A 19,345-nucleotide genomic window follows, 5' to 3' on the forward strand; every position below is an offset into this window, starting at 1 on the left:
GTTTAGGATCAGAATCTCTTGAACTGTGAATCAACACTCTTGAATTGCCAACCCTGATACTCCAAAATTGATCATTAATTGGCCCTTCAAAGTTCAAACGAACTAATCTAATCCCTGTTTGTGATGCAGCATCAAATCAAAATGGAAATGAAATAGTATATTACGTCACCATTATGTGCCAGCGTAATCCTTAAGCAAACCTTGCCATAGAGCATTTTTCTCCTCTCAATTCCCGATACCAGGATTCCTGCAACGCTGCTAAACAATTGCGTCGATTTGATCTTTTTCCAATGCAGCAAACAACAGCCCAGTAAAAACATGTGTGGGATCAAGAGATTTTTCCTTTTCTAAAAACCAACACAACTATGTATCCTCAATAATGATGCACACGTTTTGTGTACTTTTTTTTTTTTTTTTAACTCTTTGCATGATGTGGCTGAAAATAAGTCCCAAATTCCAGGGCACAAGCAGTGTCACTTGTAATTTACACAACCCTTTTCTGTTCTTAGGCCCCTTTGCCCCCAAAATCAAATAGTCAAATAAAACCTCCACTTCTTGGAGCAGGAATAAAAAGATTAAAAAAAAAGAAAAAAAAAAGCCAGAGTATCTAAATTACATGGAATGGAAACCAATATACCGAGTAATCCAAATTTCTTAAGTTTCCTTTCAATTTCACCACTCCTTGTTATGATCGACGCCATTCATGTTGTTGCCATTTGCTGCTGTCGCCGCCGCCGCGGCCGCAATGGTGCCCTCCTTTCTGCTGCCGCTCCTAATCTTAAGGAAGCCATACAGCTTCTTGAATTCCTTCAATGTGTTCTCCCCGGAGAGCCCCAGCCCCGACGGTCCTCCGTCCCCGTTGGCGATCTCATCGAATTTCCGGGCGGACCAGCTCTCGTTGAGCCTCCGCCCCACGGTGCTGCTTCTGGGCCCGCAATTCGACGCCTGCAGCTGCTGCTGCTGCTGCTGCTGCAGGAGGGCGCTGATGACGGACTTGATCGCCCGGCTGGGGGATCCCCGGTTGGCGATCATGATCTCGCCCACCTCGGCGGGGCTGAGGCGGGCCCCGGACTGGAACCCCTCCTCGACCTGCGGGTAGAGTTTGTGATCCCTCAGCCCCAGGTAGCTGCTCGCCAGCGTCTTGAACGCCGCGAAGTCGCAGAGCGGGAAGTGGATGTGCACGTCCAGGCGCCCCGGCCGGAGGACCGCGGGATCCAGCGTCTCCTTCCCCCCGGCCCCGCTCATCGTGAACACCATCACCCTCTCGTCGCCGCAGCACGAGAAGATCCCGTCCATGAAGCCCAGGATCCCCGTCAGCCGCCGCTCGGGCTCGGGCTCGGGCGCGGCGAGGTGGCGGTCGAGGTCCTCCACGAGGATCAGGGAGCGGGGCGTCGTGCGGAGGAGGAGCGCGCGGGGGTCGGGGGCGCGCGCGAGGTCGAGGTCGTAGACGTCGTACCCGAGGAACCGGGCCATGGCGGCGGCGAACGAGGACTTGCCCGTGCCGGGCGCGCCGTAGAGGAGGTAGCTGCGCCGCCACACGCGCCCCAGCCGGTGGTAGTACGCGCGGCCCTTCAGGAACGCCTCCAGGTCCGCGCGGACGCGCGCCTTCAGCTCCGCGTCCATCGCCACCGCGTCGAGCGTCGCCGGGTGCGCGAACGCCGCGCCGGCGCTCCAGCCCCCCCCGCCGCCGGGGGAGTTGGTGAAGAGGCGGAGCCCGCGGCGCCGGAGCTCGATCTCGTCGGCCACGGACTCGACGTGCTGCAGGTAGGGCCGGAGCACCCGCGTCCGGTCCTGCCGCCGCACGCGCAGGACGAGCGCGCCGGCGCCGGCGTCGGACCAGGAGAGGCGGGCGCCGAGATAGGAGTCGTGGGCGGAGTGGCGCGGGGCGAGGTGGAGGGCGAAGTCGTTGGGCTTGCGCGCCGACGAGGAGATCGCCGCCGCGTCGGCGTCTTCGAGGGACGGCAGCGACGCCACGTACGCGGCCGCCTTCCGGTACAGCGGGTTCTCCTCCTCCTCCTGCCTGCCGCTACCGCCGCCTTCTTTTATGTACTTGGGTATCTCGAAGTATTGGTAGACCTGCGCACGCTCGTCCAGCCACCGCCACCACCGTCCCAGCAGATAAATAAGAGATTTTAGAGATAGAACGATCCGCAATATCGCCACGCCGCACGCAGCGGATACCACGATAGACGACGGACTCATGCCGCCGCCGCCGCCGATATACATCTTGATCTCAATTGCGAGAAATGGAAGTGCGACGAAAGGAGAGGAAAAAGCGTGGGCGCAGGAGAAATGAGGGAGAGAGAGAGAGAGGGCGGTTTTATGCGGGAGATGGATGGTAGGAGACGGGCGTTCGCCGGCCTTGTGTTAGTCAAAGAAGTGGGGAGGGGAGAGGAAGAAAAATAAAACAATCGGAAGGAGGGAGTGAGGGGGCATGAACGCAAAGGCGTAGTTGAGAAGCCAAAGGGTAGCAGTTCTCAATTTTTATATTAATTTTTGTTTCATTTTTTTATTTTAGTTTTATATAATATTTATTATATATATTTTTGGGAGAGAATAAGATTACATCATAAAGTAAACCCCTAATATTGTTGATACGCAGCTAGTAAGAGTTAGGCTTCGTTTCAGATTACGGGAAGATTGTGTTATGTGCGGTGAGAAACGACGATGAAAAAATACTTTATTGGTTTCCGTACGTAATATTGCGTTCTGCACATTGCGGTTAGTCGGTTATGATATATTTTCTGATCGTCCTATCGGAGGAAGCGTACTCCTATATACTTTTTCTCAACTCCATTCTAACTAATTGCGTTGGATCTACCTCAATACCAAGCTAAGCCTTAATTTTTCGTGTTTTTAAAAATATATAAATATCTATACTTACAATTTTTTAGTTAATAACATTACTTGAAAATTCATGCTACATTATTAACGGTATAATTCACATTAAGACTCTTCTGTTAGTATCGTACAGATTTTGAAGCTATCCGATAGCTAAAAAATTACAAGCACGTTGAATTTTAATATTTTTGAAACTACAAAAGCTCTCGGTGATATTATTGTTCAATTCTAAATATTATTATTAAATTTTAAAGGTTAAATCTTAACTGTCCACGTATCGCAACATGACGACACATCAATAATACCGTAGGACATAAATTGTGGGGACTCGAGAGCATGCAAGATCACAAGTTACCTGCTTCGCTTATTTTAAAATAAAATAAAATAACTCGATTTTAAATTTAAAATCTTCAATACCAACAATCCATTTTTTAGCCGGTTATACTAGAAACAATGAGGAAGACAATTGAAGGAATTCCATGAGGGATGGCGAGGCTTTCCAGATCAGATACGGGATCATGGCCAATCACACCCAATTGCAGCGCAGCAGGATTGATTAATGGAGGAGATTTTTAAATTAAATCTTAGGTGGGAGGACGAGGACGGCGACGTGGGCCAGAGGTTTTATTATCTCTTATTAATCACACTATCTTATTAATTTTTTTTTAAAAATAACTACGCACTTTTAATCAGAAACTATCTTCGTCGATCTAATTTAATTCTTATGTTAGTACATTTACCTGGTATCTATACGAAGCCCTATGTCATAACATCAATAATTTATAAATATAATATACCCTTCGATAAATTGGCATACACAAAATGAGCTATAATATAATTAACTTATACACGCATTAATGATAGTGCTCTTAATTAGATCGCTAACACATGATGGACAGATTTTAATTTTCTTTTTTTTCATCTTCCATCTTTACGTACATTTGCTTTAGCTGCGAATTTATGAGTTGGTTGGTAGCAGCGGCATTCAAATGAACGGGTGGTGCAACTTGTTGACATTTTAGGCTTTATGCGGAAAAGTCATCATGACTTGGTAAAGATCTTCTCTAATAAATGTCAAGTCCATTTTCAACCCAATTTTTGCGATTTGAAAAATACAATCCGCACACCCTTTCATACAATATCCATTTTATTACAAAATTATTGAAAAGTACAAATTGTTTATTACTTTTAGTATTAAAAAATATAATAATAAGATAAATGAGTAAATTTGATCATATAGAGTGTCTACGGTATAAGATTTATGGTTATATTATAGATGTATAAAGAGCATTGTTCTTATATTCCGCTTTAGTGTACTGTTTCAATTTTTCATTTACTTTTTATTAAATTTTAGTCGGCTTAATTATACTACATCGTAAAGTTCGTACATAATCAATTAATATTTTTGCTATGGTGTATTGCTATCAACTAAATATTGTCCCAAAATATCTTTTCTTTTTATGGTAATTACCAATTTAGGTTCGATTTATACCGTAACCCTCTGAAAAAAAGATGCAACCGGATCGTGGGTACGAGTGGGAATCCATCGTTAGTTAGCAGTTAAATGACTTGAATGTATTCTATCGCTGATAAATTTGAAAGCGATTTTGCAGTGCACGGAACTGTAGAGAAATTGCGATCGCTGGGACATTATTATTATTATGATTCATTCACGGGTGGTTTCACTCAACAAAGGGTGCTCAAATGGTGGCTCCCGTAGCCTTGGACCACTTCCCACACCAAGTCAAATGAAATGGCACGCCATTGTTGAGTACATGAAATTTTGGCACCGTAACATCCCAAGGACACTTCATTAGAGAGGGCCATAATTTTGACTCTTTCATAAGGTACATGAAATGATGAGCGTCCCTGAAATCCAAGCAAAAATTGTAGGTGAAAGTGTATGGAGACCCCTCAACTAAACGACGTTTTGAAATAGACCCATTATTGTTTTTTTTTTTTTTTTGGAGAGTTTTACTGTTCATAAAAACTATTAAATTTGATGTATCTGCTCATGGATTTTATAAACAATTCAATTGTGCAGCAACTTTGATTTATTCAGTTTTAAAAATATAAGAATGTTAAGAATGAGAGGCTATTTTAAAATTGCCTATAGTGAAGATAGGAAAATATATATATATATATATAAAACTTATATATGAATTATAGATCATCTTGATTCGGCTATCTTATCTTTTAAAGTTTTAATTTTAGAATCTAATTTTTTAATTTAAATAATTTGATGGCTTTTTGGATGCAAAAATTTAAGCTACTCATTTACTATAATTAACTTATGATTATGTAAATTGTATAAATTTTACTAACTAAATCCGTAAAAATAAACAGCTCGCGTATTTAAATTTTAAAGTTAAAGAGTCACTAATTAACTTGTATCAAATAAATTACGAAGTCAGATAATAAAATTAAATTTTTTGCAGATTAGATAATCAAATCCAAATATTATTACCACTTTTTGAGGCAATAGCCCATATTTTATTTATTTATTTTAGGGTCTCTGCATGTCACACTAAAGTATTAGCAACATCATTACTACTCCACCATAAAGTTGGTTCAATCTAATGATGTTCTACCATAAATGAGTAAGCAAGTATTAATGTGGAGCTGCATTTTAGATGTTCAAGACCTATTACAAGTACAAAAATTTCCAATCTCATTATACAAGACTTAAATTGTTGGCCACTAATGCAACAACCTAAATTCAATGATAGTAACACTTTACTTGCATAACTTACACAACCTTAAAATAAATAAATAAAAAAAAATCCAATTTTATAGTAAAACACAAAGTAAAGAATATAAGAAGAGTTTAAGCATTCCAAGCATGCCCAAATTACCGTGGGCTCGGATCTTTCGAACTAAATTATAACACATTAGCTAATTGAGTTAAGCGAGATTTTATCAAATTTGTTGAATTTGGTTTGGTTCGAGTCTCATTATTGAAATTGGTATTTTTCGCTTGGAACGTGGGGGGCTGTATTTGGGTACCCAAAACATTATTGTACGGAGTATTTTGATTCAAAATTTATTATATTTTGAAAATTAATATTGTATTATTTTATATTAGAAATGATAAGTATATATGTAATTTATTAATCCATTTTGATGAGAGAGTGTTAAAAATTAGTATATTCTAACTAATGAACTGCTAATTCTTTTTATAATAAAACTATCTCTTAATTTATAGTAATTTAGTATTTTTATTATTTAGAAATCTATAATAATTTCACTACTCTCCTAATTGTGGCTACATTCAATTCTCATTAAATGATAATAATTTAAATATTTTTAATAAAGATATAAAAAATTATCGAAATATTACAAACTGTGAATCAAATGTGCCCTACATTTAATGATAAAAAGTAATTAGGTATTATTATTATTAAGGTTAATTGTATGAAGCTCTCTATAAACATATCAAATAGCAGATATGTCTCTGCAAAGTTCAACTTTTTATTTTTATGCCTACAAAAGTTCAATGATATTTATATTTGCTCCTCTGGTTTGTTACTGTTAGTCGCTAGAGCATTGTTTATTTTTTAATAGTATATAACTAAAATAACATTTTTATCATCACAAATTTATTTTTTCAAAAGTTTTAACTGTTAGAATTATACAAAAAATGTCATCCCGCTGATTATATAATCATTATTATAATAATATAAGAAGGATGAAAAGGTCAATTTATCTCATCACTAATTATGGTTATGTATTTTATATATAATTAACTATATTTTTCTAACAGATTCTAACAGTCGAGATATATTTAAAAATAATAGAATTTTTATAAAATAAAAATAAAAAATTAAACTTTGTAATGATATATCTGTTATTCGCTATATTTACAGAAAATTATATACAATTAATTATTGTTATTATTATTATTTTGGATTTTTATTGGGGATAGAAGAGGTGATAATATAAACCTCCTCTGGCAAACAAAGTATATTCTGAACCGAGAAAGATTCGGTTGTGCGATCCATGTCAGTGAATTAAATAGGCCCCATAATGATCTTAGCTGCACCTGCAATGCGAGACCAATTTAGATACATACCTAATTTAATTATTTTTAATAAAAAATAACTTCAAATCCATTGTACCTACGGTAATTGGGTAAGGGGTTAAGAAGGAAGTCTACACTATCATACTTACACCGCATCATCAGTAACAAATTAATTATATTTTTTTTTAAAAAAAATATAATAAAAATATTTTTCAATTAATTATGATGAGTAAATCCGAAAGTACTGTTTGGTTCGGGTATAAGTAAGAACTAGCTATTACAGGGATAGATACAAATATGGGGATAAAAAAAATAGCGTTTGGATGAAAATCGGGTTGTTTCCGGGGATAAGAAAAATAACGTTTGAATAGATAATATGGAATAAGAAAAATATTAAGTAGTTTTATATAAAAAATGGAGGTGTTGGTGGGGATAGTTATAACCGGTTATTATAGATAACCGAGAACTGTTTTTCTTAGGTAAAAAATTAGCGTTTGGATATAAAGGGAATAAGGGACTATTCCTATCCCTATCCCCTAATCAAACACTGCCAAAGGGGACAATCCTATTAGTTGGGGATGTCATGTCAGTATTATAACTGATGCATTCTAAACTTTTTCGGGGCTGAGGGGCTATTTGATTTTCCAAAGAATGCGAGAAGAAAATTTTCTTTAAATTTTTTTTGAAAAACCTTTTTTTAAATTTTAAACTTTTAAAAATTAATAAAATTTAGCATTTTTATTTTTCTAAAAAAATTGAAAAACAAACATCGTAGTTTCCGTACAAAAATTTTCTAAAAAATATAGCTTTTTCTTGAATCAAATAAGTAAAAAATTTTAAAAAAATCGTAAAAATTCTTTTTTATTGAAAAAAAATTTCTTATAATTTTTTGAAGAACCAGACGGCCCCTATATAGCTTTATGATTGTAACTGAGGTGCTCTATGATTGTAACTAAGGTTTCAAGTTCGAAGCATAATTACTNCATTAAGTCATCTCGAATTAAATCTGAATTAAATTTCAACCATAGTTAAAAAATAGTAAAATACCTATTTTATCTCTAATTCAAAGGTAAATAAGAAAAAATAGTGATGATAGAAGGGTATATTTAGAAGTGTAAAAAGTTAAAATATTTTTTTTGTCTATAACTTAATAATAAATAAGAAAACTTGGTAACGATAAAATGATATATTTTGAAGTACAGTATAGAGATAACAGTTGTTCTTAACAGCTCACTAAAAAAATTTAACTTTAGGAATATATTTGAAAGAACTTTGAACTTTAAAAATGTATTTTTAATATTAGCCCTCTAAGAGGAGTAAATACGAAAGTGGAGAACTTCTCAGGGATATATGAGCAATTGCCTTATATTCTATTATAGGATATACATTTTATATTCCATCATCCATAAATTTTAATTTTTTTCTAAAATTTTTAGTCAAACAAGTAAATAAACTTGAATCTTTCAGAGGATATGGTATAAGATTTACACCTATACAACAAGTGCACAAGTAAGCATCACTAATGTAATGTAGATACTCAACTTGGTTTCTATACATTTCATTAAATAATGCGGTGTCTAAAGTTTCGTATTATTACCGTTTAATTTTGACTGTTAAAAACAAAAAAAAAAAAGACCACCAATTAATTTTCTGTTGAATAATGGTTATTTATAAAAAAATAGTTAAATTTTTGACGGTACTAAAATGTTCAAATAAAAAGTTCAAAAAGCAAGTCTCAATTTTGGAATAATAAATGGACTGTTCATACATCATTCCCAATATTTAATCTACTTTTGTTTTGCTGTTCCTTTCATTTAAAAGGCCCCCAAAAAAAGCCTATCAAAGGAATCCAAATATTGGCAGACAGATATAAAGGCAGTCGGCAAAAAAAGGATATGGAATTTTCCTTATCACAACAAGGTGCTGAGTTATTGTCATAAACTACCATTTTTAATCTTATATATATATAATTAGGTTAGAATACTATTAATAGTAAAATACTTTTTTTGCTATCAAGTTTTTAACTCTTGGATGAAAAATTGTATCGATTCGAGCTTGAAGTATTTAGAAATTAAATTTCAAATCTTTTTGACATCATTTATCTAATGATCAAAGGGTTTCAAAATTAGTAATTTTAATGGTTGATATGAGAGGTTTTCTCGTTTAACGGTGTAAAGCTATCCAAATTAATTGAATTTTGGTTAGAAAATTTTTTAAACTATTTAGAACAAGATCTATACTCTCGATCATAATTACAAAATTTATATCATCACTTTTTAGAGAATATGCATTTTCAGCTATTCATTTTTACGCCCACTTGACGGATAAGAAAACAATATCGGAAAAGTATGAAATTTGATTTCTAGATACTTCAAGTGGTATAGATCATTTTCAACAGTGCCGATCGTCGATTTGGAAGCTCCATCATCGAAAACAAATGGGTGGCAACGGAGTCCGTNGCCTTCCCCCCGGCCCTCTCTCTCGCACGCCGCTTTCTCTCGCTCTCTCTCTCTGGACGTCTCTCTCTCTCTCTCTCTCTCTCACACGAACACCTATCATCTTCTATTGCGTCGTCCTCCCAAATAATCATCACGATCTCCTTCCCTCCATTCGTCATTTCCGCAAAAAATAATATTCAAATGACCACAACAAGGGTAATTTTGGAAAAAACTATACTTTTATGTCAGGATTACTAAATTTTATAAACTGAACCAAACATATTAATGCTATAAACACTGTAATCTAGTATTACATTACTGTATTAAACCAAACGCTCTAATGTAATATTAGTAGTAATCTCACGCCGAAATCCAAGATACCTGGATATGTCGAGATACTTTGTAATATTACATAACTCGAACCAAACGGGCCCTTATGAGTATAGACCCCCTTGTACTCATAAATTTTTAACCGTTGATTGATGAGATGTGTGGTTAGGATAATGGTGGTCTCCACTTAGAATGATAGTGGTCCCCTAGGGTTGAGTGGGTAGTTGGTTGAATAGTATGATCTAACGGGTGAAAATAATCAATGGAATAAATCTAAGGGCCGAAAACTTATGAGTATAAGAAAGCTAATACTTATAAAAGAATAGTAGCAGGAATCTCTCTCTCTCTCTCTCTCTCTATATATATATATGTATATATATATATAATTGTCTGTGGTACTTTCGAAGCATGAAGTAGGACATTTAATTTGATGTTCGGCTCCATTATGCAGAATTTATGCTATTATAATTACTTACAAACTAAATTCTATAATTTTTGGATATCATTTACGAAGTGATCAAATAGTCTAAAAAATGACTAATTTAATGACCGATGTGATACGTTTGTAAGTTCAACAATGTCGAACAATCTAAATTAAATAAAATGTTAATAAAAAGTTTTACTTACCATTGAAAGTAAGATTAATATTTTCGATTTTGAAATTTAAGTTTTTTATCATTATTTTTTATAAAATTTTTATTTTCAGCCATTCATTTTGAGATTACTCGTTTATTTGTCAAATAAAATTAAAAAAATTATGAAATTTGGTTTTTTTTTATAGTTGCAATACAGTAAATCATATTTAATAGAATCGATCGCCGAATCGGATGTCTTATTATTGGAAATCTACAAGCACCAATAATTTGGTACTTTTAAAAGCATAGGAGCTCAATTATATATATATATATAGTAAGTCTCCCGTACTTTCGAAAGTATAGAGACCTCCGTAGTTGTAAGTTGTTTTCGATAATAGAAAATCCGATTTGACGATCGGCTCCGTTAAATATAATCTACCCTATTGGAATTATTTAGATACCAAATTTTATAATTTTTTGACATCATTTACCAAGCGATCAAAAGGTCTCAAAAATGACTATTTTAACGACCGATGTGGCACGTTTTTAAGTTCAACGGTGTAGAAGTATCCAAATTAAATGAAAATTTAATAAAAAATTCTGCTTAACATCAATAGCAAGACCAATACTTCCGATGTGAAATTTGAGTTCTTTACCACTGTTTTTTATGAAATTTTTTTTTTCAGCCGTTCATTTTGAGACTACTCGTTTACTTAACATTTGCTGCTGCTCAGTCACTATGAACATTACTAGGAATAAATGGTGCGAGTTTTTGCTTTATGTTAAAGTTCTCTGCAATTTATTACTTCGAACTATAACTTTTATTGCAATTTAATAGGCTTTACGGGTGGGAATAAATGTTTTTCATAGGATGGAGTGGTGGGAGAGTAAGGCTAAAAAAATAGACAGTAAAATTGTTGTGCAATATAAAACTGGCGATGCATTGCAACCAATCTGGGAAGGACAAGCTGTGTCCAGCACTGTTTTTGCAACTCAGAATTATTAGCCTATCTCCCTCAAGAAAATTAAAAGTAGTGCAATTAACAATTCAAAATTTTTTTTAAAGAAACATAGAATAAGAGACTGGTTGCGTGACTTTCATCTAGGATAATAAAAAGGTTTTTTTTTTTTTTTAAGAGAAAGGTAATATGTTATCCGTTTCGTTTATTTTTTAAAAAATAAAATTAGCTAGAAATATAAATTAATTAGGATTGAAACTTGGGATCTCGGATAGCAACTATCAAATTCTTTATCACTTGCGCTAGGAACGGCCAGTAATACGAAGGTTTTTTAGTTGAGATATAGTTTGGTTTAGAAATAACTGAGTTATTTGCCTAGATTTGATAAATCTTTCAACAATTGCCCTTCTTAGTTTTTTGAAAACTTTATAAAAGTTTCTAATTAAGGTGTGGGAAAAATAAAAATATTACAAAATCTTGGGGTCAAAGTATTTTTTATTTTTATTGTTATTTTGTGAAATGCTTGTTACAATGGGTGATGCTATTCTGGCTGATTCGGAGAGTCTAGCCATTTATAGGGGGGTCCTGTTATAATTTGCTTTATAAAAAATATGTTATAAAAATCTTATTACAAAAGCTTGTTATAATTTGCATCGTAATTTTTCCATAAAAATTTTGTACCTCGAACTTTTGTTACATTTTATTTTATATGTATATATTTTTTTGAAAAATTAACATATATTTTCATGGCCCCTTCAGAATCTAAATTTCGGCTTCGTCTCAGCAATCTAATAAGAGTGTATTTTAATAAAGTTTTACGAGCAAATTAAAGAAGCAAAAATTATCCATAACGAGAAAGCGCCACGTAGACTACAGTAACACTGAGCCTTTAATATATGTATTGATAATACATCTTATGACAAAAAGAAGATTACTGTTGCTCAGTGCTAATATTCCTAAACCTCATCATCCCAGTTCACATCATTCCTTCCACTAATGTGATATTTTATATATAATAATATATAATAAATGGTAAATAGTAGAATCAGATACCAGCTAAAATAATGCTTAGGGGCTGCTTGGTTTGACGTAAAATTACGGAAAAAAAATTTTCGGTGGAAAAAAAAATTTCGGAGGAAAATAAATTTTCGGAGGAAAATAAATTTTACACTCTTAGCGTTTGGTTTGTAGAAAAAAAAAAAGTTTTCCGTTACGGTTGTTTGGTTGAAAGAAAAAGAAAGGAAAAGAAGAAAAAAGTTAATTNTTTTACCAAAAACATAGGATATTAAATGACACTAATTTAGTAATATAATTAGTAATAATTATCAGAATCTTGATACAAACTATGATTCAGTTTTGATTTATCAAACGAACCAAACTCAGAGCTGAACTTAGCTTGCTTGATATTGGTTAAATAGTTTTTTTTAAAAAATAGTAGTAATTAAGAAAAAGAATGTAAGTAGTTGGAGTGTATCTTAATTGGATTTAGGATCCGATAACCCAAGCTCCGCGCATAATTAGCTTCTTCGTCCTTCCCCACGCGGGCCATGTTCGCCCTTCGTCGCGGGTGGGGGCGTGCGCTCGTGCTTCAGAGCCGAAGCTGCGCCGCCGCGTCCATGGCCGCCGCGGCCACCGCCGCCTCGCCCAAGAGACCTAGGGTTCCGGCGTTCTCCACAGAGACCCCAAACCCTAACCCTAGGAGGGTCGGCACCCACAACGGCACCTTCCACTGCGACGAGGCCCTCGGTTGCTTCATGATCCGCCTCACCGCCAACTTCTCCGGCGCCGAGATCGTGCGAACGCGGGACGCCGAGGTGTAAATTTCGTGATCTCGCCGTTTATTGGATTCGATTTCCTTTTGTTGTTCTTCTAAGTGTTGGTTTAGTTTGGTGCAATTGTTAGAAGATTGGGGATTGTGGCGAAGCTATTAGTATTTGTGGATAGTGCTAGTTGGTACTGTTTTAGATCCAGGATTCAACATTTTCCTTGAGTTTTTATCTTGCATTGCACATTTAAATCCTTAAGATTCAATATCAAGCTCTTTTTGCAAAAAAGAGGAAGCTCGCAAAAAATAGCTAGAAACTATCAGCTAGACAAGGAGGTAGAAGATTACAAAAATTAACCAGAAACTCGATTTATCTGATGTTCTTTAAGAAATGCATTTCTGATCCATGATTTTACTCACTGATGCTTATACTGTTCTCACCTATTTATTTGATCTTACTTATTTGTAAGATATATATAAGAGTGAATGTTTCATCTAAGTGTGCGCATGTATTGGTACGTGAACTTTTCTTTTCATACGCTTACTATCTTACAAGGTTGGTTACTTTCACTTCTAAATTTTTCTCTGGCTACTGAAACATTTTGCAGATGCTAAACACGCTGGATGCAGTGCTTGATGTTGGGGGTGTGTATGATCCAAGCCGAGATCGTTACGATCACCACCAGAAAGGCTTCACTGAGGTCTTTGGCCATGGTTTCAACACTAAACTTAGCAGTGCCGGCCTGGTGTATAAGGTAACATAACCACCTACTCCCTATCGAAGCCATCGAAGCCATATATTCCAGACTCAATCTCAAACTAAGATCTCAAACTAGATTCTCATATCGGCTATGTATTGATAAATTTGGACATCGACCATACATGATCTTATTTAGACCATATAATTTTCACTACTTTCTAGGTTTTGGTTCATTTTGTTTCTTCGTGTTGCAGCATTACGGAAAGGAGATTATTGCCAAGGAGCTTGAGCGTGGTGAGGACCACCAAGATGTGCAGCGCTTATACATTGCTGTCTATAAAAGCTTTATTGAGGTAATGATTTGTAATGTTTGTGAAGCTTTATGATGCTTGAGTTATTTCCTTTAGTATATAAGGTCAATCTCACAACCCAGTAGTCCCATATTAGATAATATTGGCGATGAGCATGTGTTTCCCAATAGGTTTCTTTTCTGGCGGACTATAGTTATATGGTTCAACTTTTCTCCAGGCTGGTTAGGGTGATAAAATAAGAATAATTTAGTTTGTACTTTGTTGTGTTTCTCAAGATGGCATTACAATGAACCGATGGAGATTTTTTGCATTTTAAAGCATTACTGGTATGCAATACTTCAATGTTTTGACTATGCTATTTAGGAATTATTATTTCTTATGTCGTGATTGAAGCTACGATTTCATCTTTGCAATATTTGTAATTATCATGGCAAGTTTGAAGTTAATTCTAAATCTAATCATGTATGTCAAGCTTTTAACTTTTAAGAGATGTCGTGTTGCGCAAGGGGAGACAAAGCTTCAGGTATTCGTGAATTGTAATATAAAAAAATGAGTATATTTGGGCATCTTTTTAATCTGTTTATAATCTGACATAACCAAATTTAATTTTTACCCTTAGGAAGGAACTGCTAATAATTGGACATTTGGGATGGGATAAAATCACCAAGTCATTTTCCTTTCTTCCTTCAATATAACACATTTTTAGTTACTTCCCAAGCGGCTGATTGGTTTTTAGACCTGTCTAGTCATTTGGTAAAAGTACGTTCTGTGATTCACTTGTGACTAATTTGGCAAAATAACTTGTGACTTTTTGTTCCATAATAGGCAATCGATGCCATTGATAATGGGATCAGTCAATATGACACAGATCAGCCCCCAAAATACATAAACAACACCGATTTATCTTCACGAGTCGAACGTCTTAATTTGGACTGGACGGATCCGGATCAGTCACCTGAGAAAGAAAATGCAGCTTTTCACCAGGCAATGCTGCTCACAGGCAGTGAATTTCTGGGGGTGAGAAAATTTATATTGTGACACTTGATGTTTTGTATGTTTCTGTTTAAACACTATAATTTGGTTAAGTGCTGTGAATCTATGTGGGGCATTTTCGACCTTATCTGTTGGTTTAGCACAACAAAGAACTCTGCATGATTGGACATTACTTTGTTTATTGCTAGAGTGTTCGCTTTCATGTTCAATCATGGTTGCCTGCGCGGGTTATTGTGATGGAGTGTTTGTCCTCGAGGGGCAATATCGATCCAAGTGCAGAAATCATGGTTCTGGATAGATTTTGCCCTGTAAGTATACAACACAAATTTATTTGCTATATTTTGTAAACTTAATTTATAACCTGTTTGTATGTAGTGGTTAACATATGCTGATAACTTAATCTCTGACAAGATTTGGACCAGCTTGTTGCATTCACTGCCAACTGGATATTTTTCTATATTGAAAGAATGCATAAAGCAAAATAAAAAAGAAAAAGAGAAAATCCTGTTAGACAGCCAAGCAGATTACAGTTTCATCAGTTTGTTCTTATTTGTTTTATAATTATGCGCTTGGCATTTCAATAACATTGCCGTTTTTTCCCTTTTCTTTTTCTTTTTTGATTGGTGCTTTCTGAAGTTTAGTTTTAAAATTTTTATTTGGGCCTTGCATTTGGAAACTGATGTTTTTCATGCTTGCATTTTGGTAAATTGTCTTGAGTGCTATCGTTGCTCTAACTTTTTGATGAAGATGACATTTTTGATTTTCTTATAAGAATTGAACATCAATAACTTTTCTCTTTTTCATTCTCGTAAATTTCTTTTCAACTTGCTTACTTGTTTATTAGTTGTAGTTGACTTCAATTTGTTTATTACCTCATACACTGTCATTTTGTTGTATGCAAATATATTTTCTGCTTTCACAGTGGAAGCTTCATTTATTTGAGCTTGAAGAGGAATTGAAGGTTGATCCTCCGGTCAAGTATGTTCTATACAAAGTAAGTTTGTTGCAGTTGCAATGCAATACTTAATACAGTTAATTGTGAGCTTGTTAAAGTTGACCGGATTTCTCGATTTAATTCCTCGATTGATTGATGGTATAGCTTTTCTGAATGATTTCACCTTGCATTCCTTTTCTGCCATAAATCTATTTTCCTCTGCCGCCATATTAGGGCTCTCTAATACAAATCATTCCCTGTACAATTATTGATTGCACCTAACATAATTATAGGATGAGAGGGGAAATAATTGGCGCGTGCAAGCGGTGGCGGTATCTCCTAATACATTCGAGAGCCGAAAGCCTCTTCCATTGCCTTGGAGAGGCCTGAGAGATGATGAGCTCTCAAAGGAGTCGGGTATACCCGATTGCATTTTCATTCATATGAGCGGATTCATTGGTGGAAATCGAACTTACGAAGGCGCCTTGGCTATGGCAAGAGCTGCTCTCAAATTGTGATTCACAAGCAACGCAAGCGACTTAAAATCTTTTCTGCAAATGAGTAAATGCCACTCGATTACCTGTTATACTATTGTTGTTTCTTAAACAGTGTATGTAGCTGCTGCACTGAATCTTTAAGCACTGGTTGGCATTTTGTCCTGCCAGTGCTCATTTTAGCCTTGATTATGGCTTGTTTGGCCCAATTTTGGTGCACTTTGGCGCTCACAGCGTCTAGTGAGCATCTGGGAGCTGATTGGAATTTCTGCAGAATGCAGAAGTAAAAGTAACATGCAGAGTCAGAAGCGGACCAATGATGGCTTCGGTGCGAAGTATTTTCGGGGCTGTAAGTGATTCCAGCACAATCTATGCCAAACAAGATTAGGCAGGCTTAAGTACTACATGCTGGATCGCTTTTTTTTTTTCATTTGAGAGTTAAATCAATCATTAGCTGCTGCTGCTACTATAGGTGTAACATCGACTCTTGTTTTTAGACCTCAAATCGCTCGCTTATACGCGTTAGTTTGTTATTTATTTCCCTTTCTACATGCATCTTAGAGCTAATCACTTTCATTATTCACGTCAGGATTCTTTTTTAGTTGTTAGTCTATTGATAGTCATCATTCATCCATCTGAGTATACTTTTTACAATTATAAGTTTTGCATCTTTTCTGGCATTTCTATCAGTGATTCGAAGTTAGTTCTTGTTTGCATTTTCCTTTTTTTTTTTTTTTTTTTGACCTACTCGTAAGTACACTGGATCAAAATCTAATCAAATATTTTCTTCGAGTCTAAAGCTTAATAATGTCTTCTCTTTGCCTTTTTTCCCTTTTTTTTTCTCGTCATTTAAAGTTACTATAACATTTCCGATCTAACTTTCTCAAACTGGTAGGTTACGGTGTGATCGGTTTGTTACAGAATCATCTTTTACTGCAAAGATTTGCGTCTTAATAGAATGGCATTTGGGTCCTAAAATTTCTTATTTAACCCATCAAGTAGAACCAAACAGTGTTCCCGAACTCTTATTAGTTGAAAATAATGTTTAAGTAGTGGGAAAAAAAAGGGAAAGAAAAAGAATATCTATTACTCTATATGAATTTCTAATTACTTTGCCATGGCAGTCTATTTTTCACCCACATTTGTGTTTTTTCTGAACCAAACCGTCTATCTAAACCGATCTAATCCTTTTTTGAACCACTGCTAAACCGAACTGCCTCTCTCTGTTCTACGCGGTTTTCGTACGATTCTCTGAACCGAACCATGCGTCTGAACCGGCCCGCTCTCTTCTCTCTGTATTTTTCATATGGAGCGTTTCCTCTCCTCTCTCAGCGGCGCGGTCTCTCTCCCCTCTCCGCCGCACGCTCCGTCTTCCTTCATCGTTTCGTACGATATGTCGTTCCCTCTCCCCCCTCTGCCGCATCATCCCTCTGCCCTTTCCGTTTCATACGGCGCCTCCTTCGCTTCTCGCCCCAGCGCAATAAATGTTATCGTCTTATCTCGCCGTGGCCGCTAGAGACGCTGGCTGGCTGTTGGCGATGGTATTGATATTGGATCTCCTTTTTTTTTTTTTTAGCTTTCATTTTTACCATCCAGACATTCTTTAAATGTTATTTTTCACCCTCGCTTCTCTAAATGAACATAATACTTTAAAATTTTTGATTTCCTATTGTCTGATTGGTTCAATCTTTGAAATTGTAATTGCGTTTTTTTTTCCTCCTTTGTTTTGTTCCTGTTTTCTTCATATTTTGGTTAGATCTGGGACTAGAAATAAGTAAATAGGGTTAGTTCACATTTTTGATTCTTTAGGTATCGGTTTCTTATGATCAGGTTATAAGTGCTTTGAGGATTTGAGTAGATGCTCAATATGGCGGAGGAGAACACATCACAGATGAAAGAGGAGGTGCCAGAGGTGAACGGTTTTTCCTTACTATTTGATTATTTTGTTCAGTTCTTAAAGTAATTTGCTAAAGTACTACTCTGTCTGTGCTTTGGGAAAAAGTTAAATTTTTGCAGATAGGGTTAGTTTCAATATTTTAACTTTTTTTAGTGTTAGCTTCTTTAGGCTTATATTTATGCTACTTTTGATGATGGTTTGGATAGTCATATTTGATTTATTTGGTGCTGATGATTGTGCAGCTTGCACCTTTCGACCCTACGAAGAAAAAGAAGAAGAAGAAGAAGAAGAAGAACGTGGTGATTCAGGACCCTGCAGATGAGGTGGATAAGTTGGCTGAGAAGACTAAGAATTTAACAGGTTTAACCTTTTTTCTAATGAGTGCTAATCATTTAAGTGCTTTACTTTCTCAGTTCTTTTAATCTGTAGTTATAATAGATTTATGAGAATTGTTTAATTTTGAGCTTGACATGCCTGTTTTATGCAGTTACTGAGTCTGGTGAGCCAAGTTTTGCTGGGATGAAAAAGAAAAAGAAGAAACCAGTAAGTTTGAGCTCCTACTATTTGACATTAAGTAATTTTGCTTTTTTGCTTATTAATTCGATTTTGATAATTTGATCTGGAAACAGTGATGATAATTTAATCTTTTTTTTTTCACTATAGGTGGAAACTGATTTCCTTATTAATGATGAGAATGGGGAAACTAGAGAGGATGTTACTGATAAGCAGTGTCTGTCATGCATGAAATATATAGTTTGTAGTTTGTACTTTGTAAAGGTGGTTTCGAAGATTTTCAAAATGTTATACAAAGAAAAGATTTTGCTATAATAATATATGTCCGTCGTATCGCGCGAGTTATTACACTAGTATTGAAATGAAGACGTAAGATTCCCTCCTATCCAAGGGAATTCCCACCGACGCTAGCGCATGTATCAAATTCATGCTACAAAACGTTCAGGGTGTAATGCATACAAATTAGTTGGTGGGATCATAAATTACATCAATGCGATGGGGTCGGAGTTTTCAGCTGAAGAAGAAGTTTGCGTTCAACCTAAAAAAGTGGCTTTCATTATCATACACCTTTTCC

The 19,345-nt window shown here is 35.8% G+C and overlaps 3 protein-coding genes across 5 annotated transcripts; 2 read left to right on the top strand and 1 right to left on the bottom strand.

Annotated features, from left to right (window-relative positions):
• LOC109707579 (AAA-ATPase At2g46620-like) lies at positions 369-2,580 on the bottom strand. Its single transcript, XM_020228957.1, has one exon. It carries the CDS (start codon positions 2,224-2,226, stop codon positions 673-675), a length of 1,554 nt encoding a protein of 517 aa, XP_020084546.1. The 5' UTR covers positions 2,227-2,580; the 3' UTR covers positions 369-672.
• On the top strand, positions 12,687-16,942 carry LOC109707580 (UPF0160 protein MYG1, mitochondrial-like). Of its 3 annotated transcripts, none has more exons than XM_020228958.1 (7): positions 12,687-12,978; positions 13,538-13,684; positions 13,884-13,982; positions 14,766-14,957; positions 15,122-15,241; positions 15,856-15,927; positions 16,161-16,942. In XM_020228958.1, the coding sequence occupies exons 1-7, from the start codon at positions 12,712-12,714 to the stop codon at positions 16,383-16,385; spliced, it is 1,122 nt and encodes a 373-aa protein (XP_020084547.1). In that variant the 5' UTR covers positions 12,687-12,711; the 3' UTR covers positions 16,386-16,942. The 3 variants fall into 3 exon arrangements, with proteins under 3 accessions (XP_020084547.1, XP_020084548.1, XP_020084549.1); XM_020228960.1 differs by lacking the exon at positions 12,687-12,978 and adding an exon at positions 13,337-13,444; XM_020228959.1 differs by lacking the exon at positions 15,122-15,241.
• Positions 18,182-19,086, top strand: LOC109707828 (eukaryotic translation initiation factor 2 subunit beta-like). The gene is made up of 4 exons (XM_020229356.1): positions 18,182-18,273; positions 18,501-18,618; positions 18,746-18,801; positions 18,922-19,086. The coding sequence occupies exons 1-4, from the start codon at positions 18,220-18,222 to the stop codon at positions 19,084-19,086; spliced, it is 393 nt and encodes a 130-aa protein (XP_020084945.1). The 5' UTR covers positions 18,182-18,219.

The sequence above is a fragment of the Ananas comosus genome, linkage group 3 (genome assembly GCF_001540865.1).
Source record: "Ananas comosus cultivar F153 linkage group 3, ASM154086v1, whole genome shotgun sequence".
In the NCBI taxonomy this organism is placed as follows: domain Eukaryota; kingdom Viridiplantae; phylum Streptophyta; class Magnoliopsida; order Poales; family Bromeliaceae; genus Ananas; species Ananas comosus.

Bases quoted from the DNA above. Each gene is read 5' to 3' on its own strand.
- LOC109707828 (XM_020229356.1), top strand. From the start codon at position 18,220: ATGCTCAATATGGCGGAGGAGAACACATCACAGATGAAAGAGGAGGTG. The intron at 18,274-18,500 runs GTGAACGGTTTT...ATGATTGTGCAG, and splicing joins TGAAAGAGGAGGTGCCAGAG to CTTGCACCTTTCGACCCTAC. The intron at 18,619-18,745 runs GTTTAACCTTTT...TGTTTTATGCAG, and splicing joins GAAGACTAAGAATTTAACAG to TTACTGAGTCTGGTGAGCCA.
- LOC109707579 (XM_020228957.1), bottom strand. From the start codon at position 2,226: ATGTATATCGGCGGCGGCGGCGGCATGAGTCCGTCGTCTATCGTGGTA.
- LOC109707580 (XM_020228958.1), top strand. From the start codon at position 12,712: ATGTTCGCCCTTCGTCGCGGGTGGGGGCGTGCGCTCGTGCTTCAGAGC. The intron at 13,983-14,765 runs GTAATGATTTGT...GTTCCATAATAG, and splicing joins TCTATAAAAGCTTTATTGAG to GCAATCGATGCCATTGATAA. The intron at 15,242-15,855 runs GTAAGTATACAA...CTGCTTTCACAG, and splicing joins TTCTGGATAGATTTTGCCCT to TGGAAGCTTCATTTATTTGA.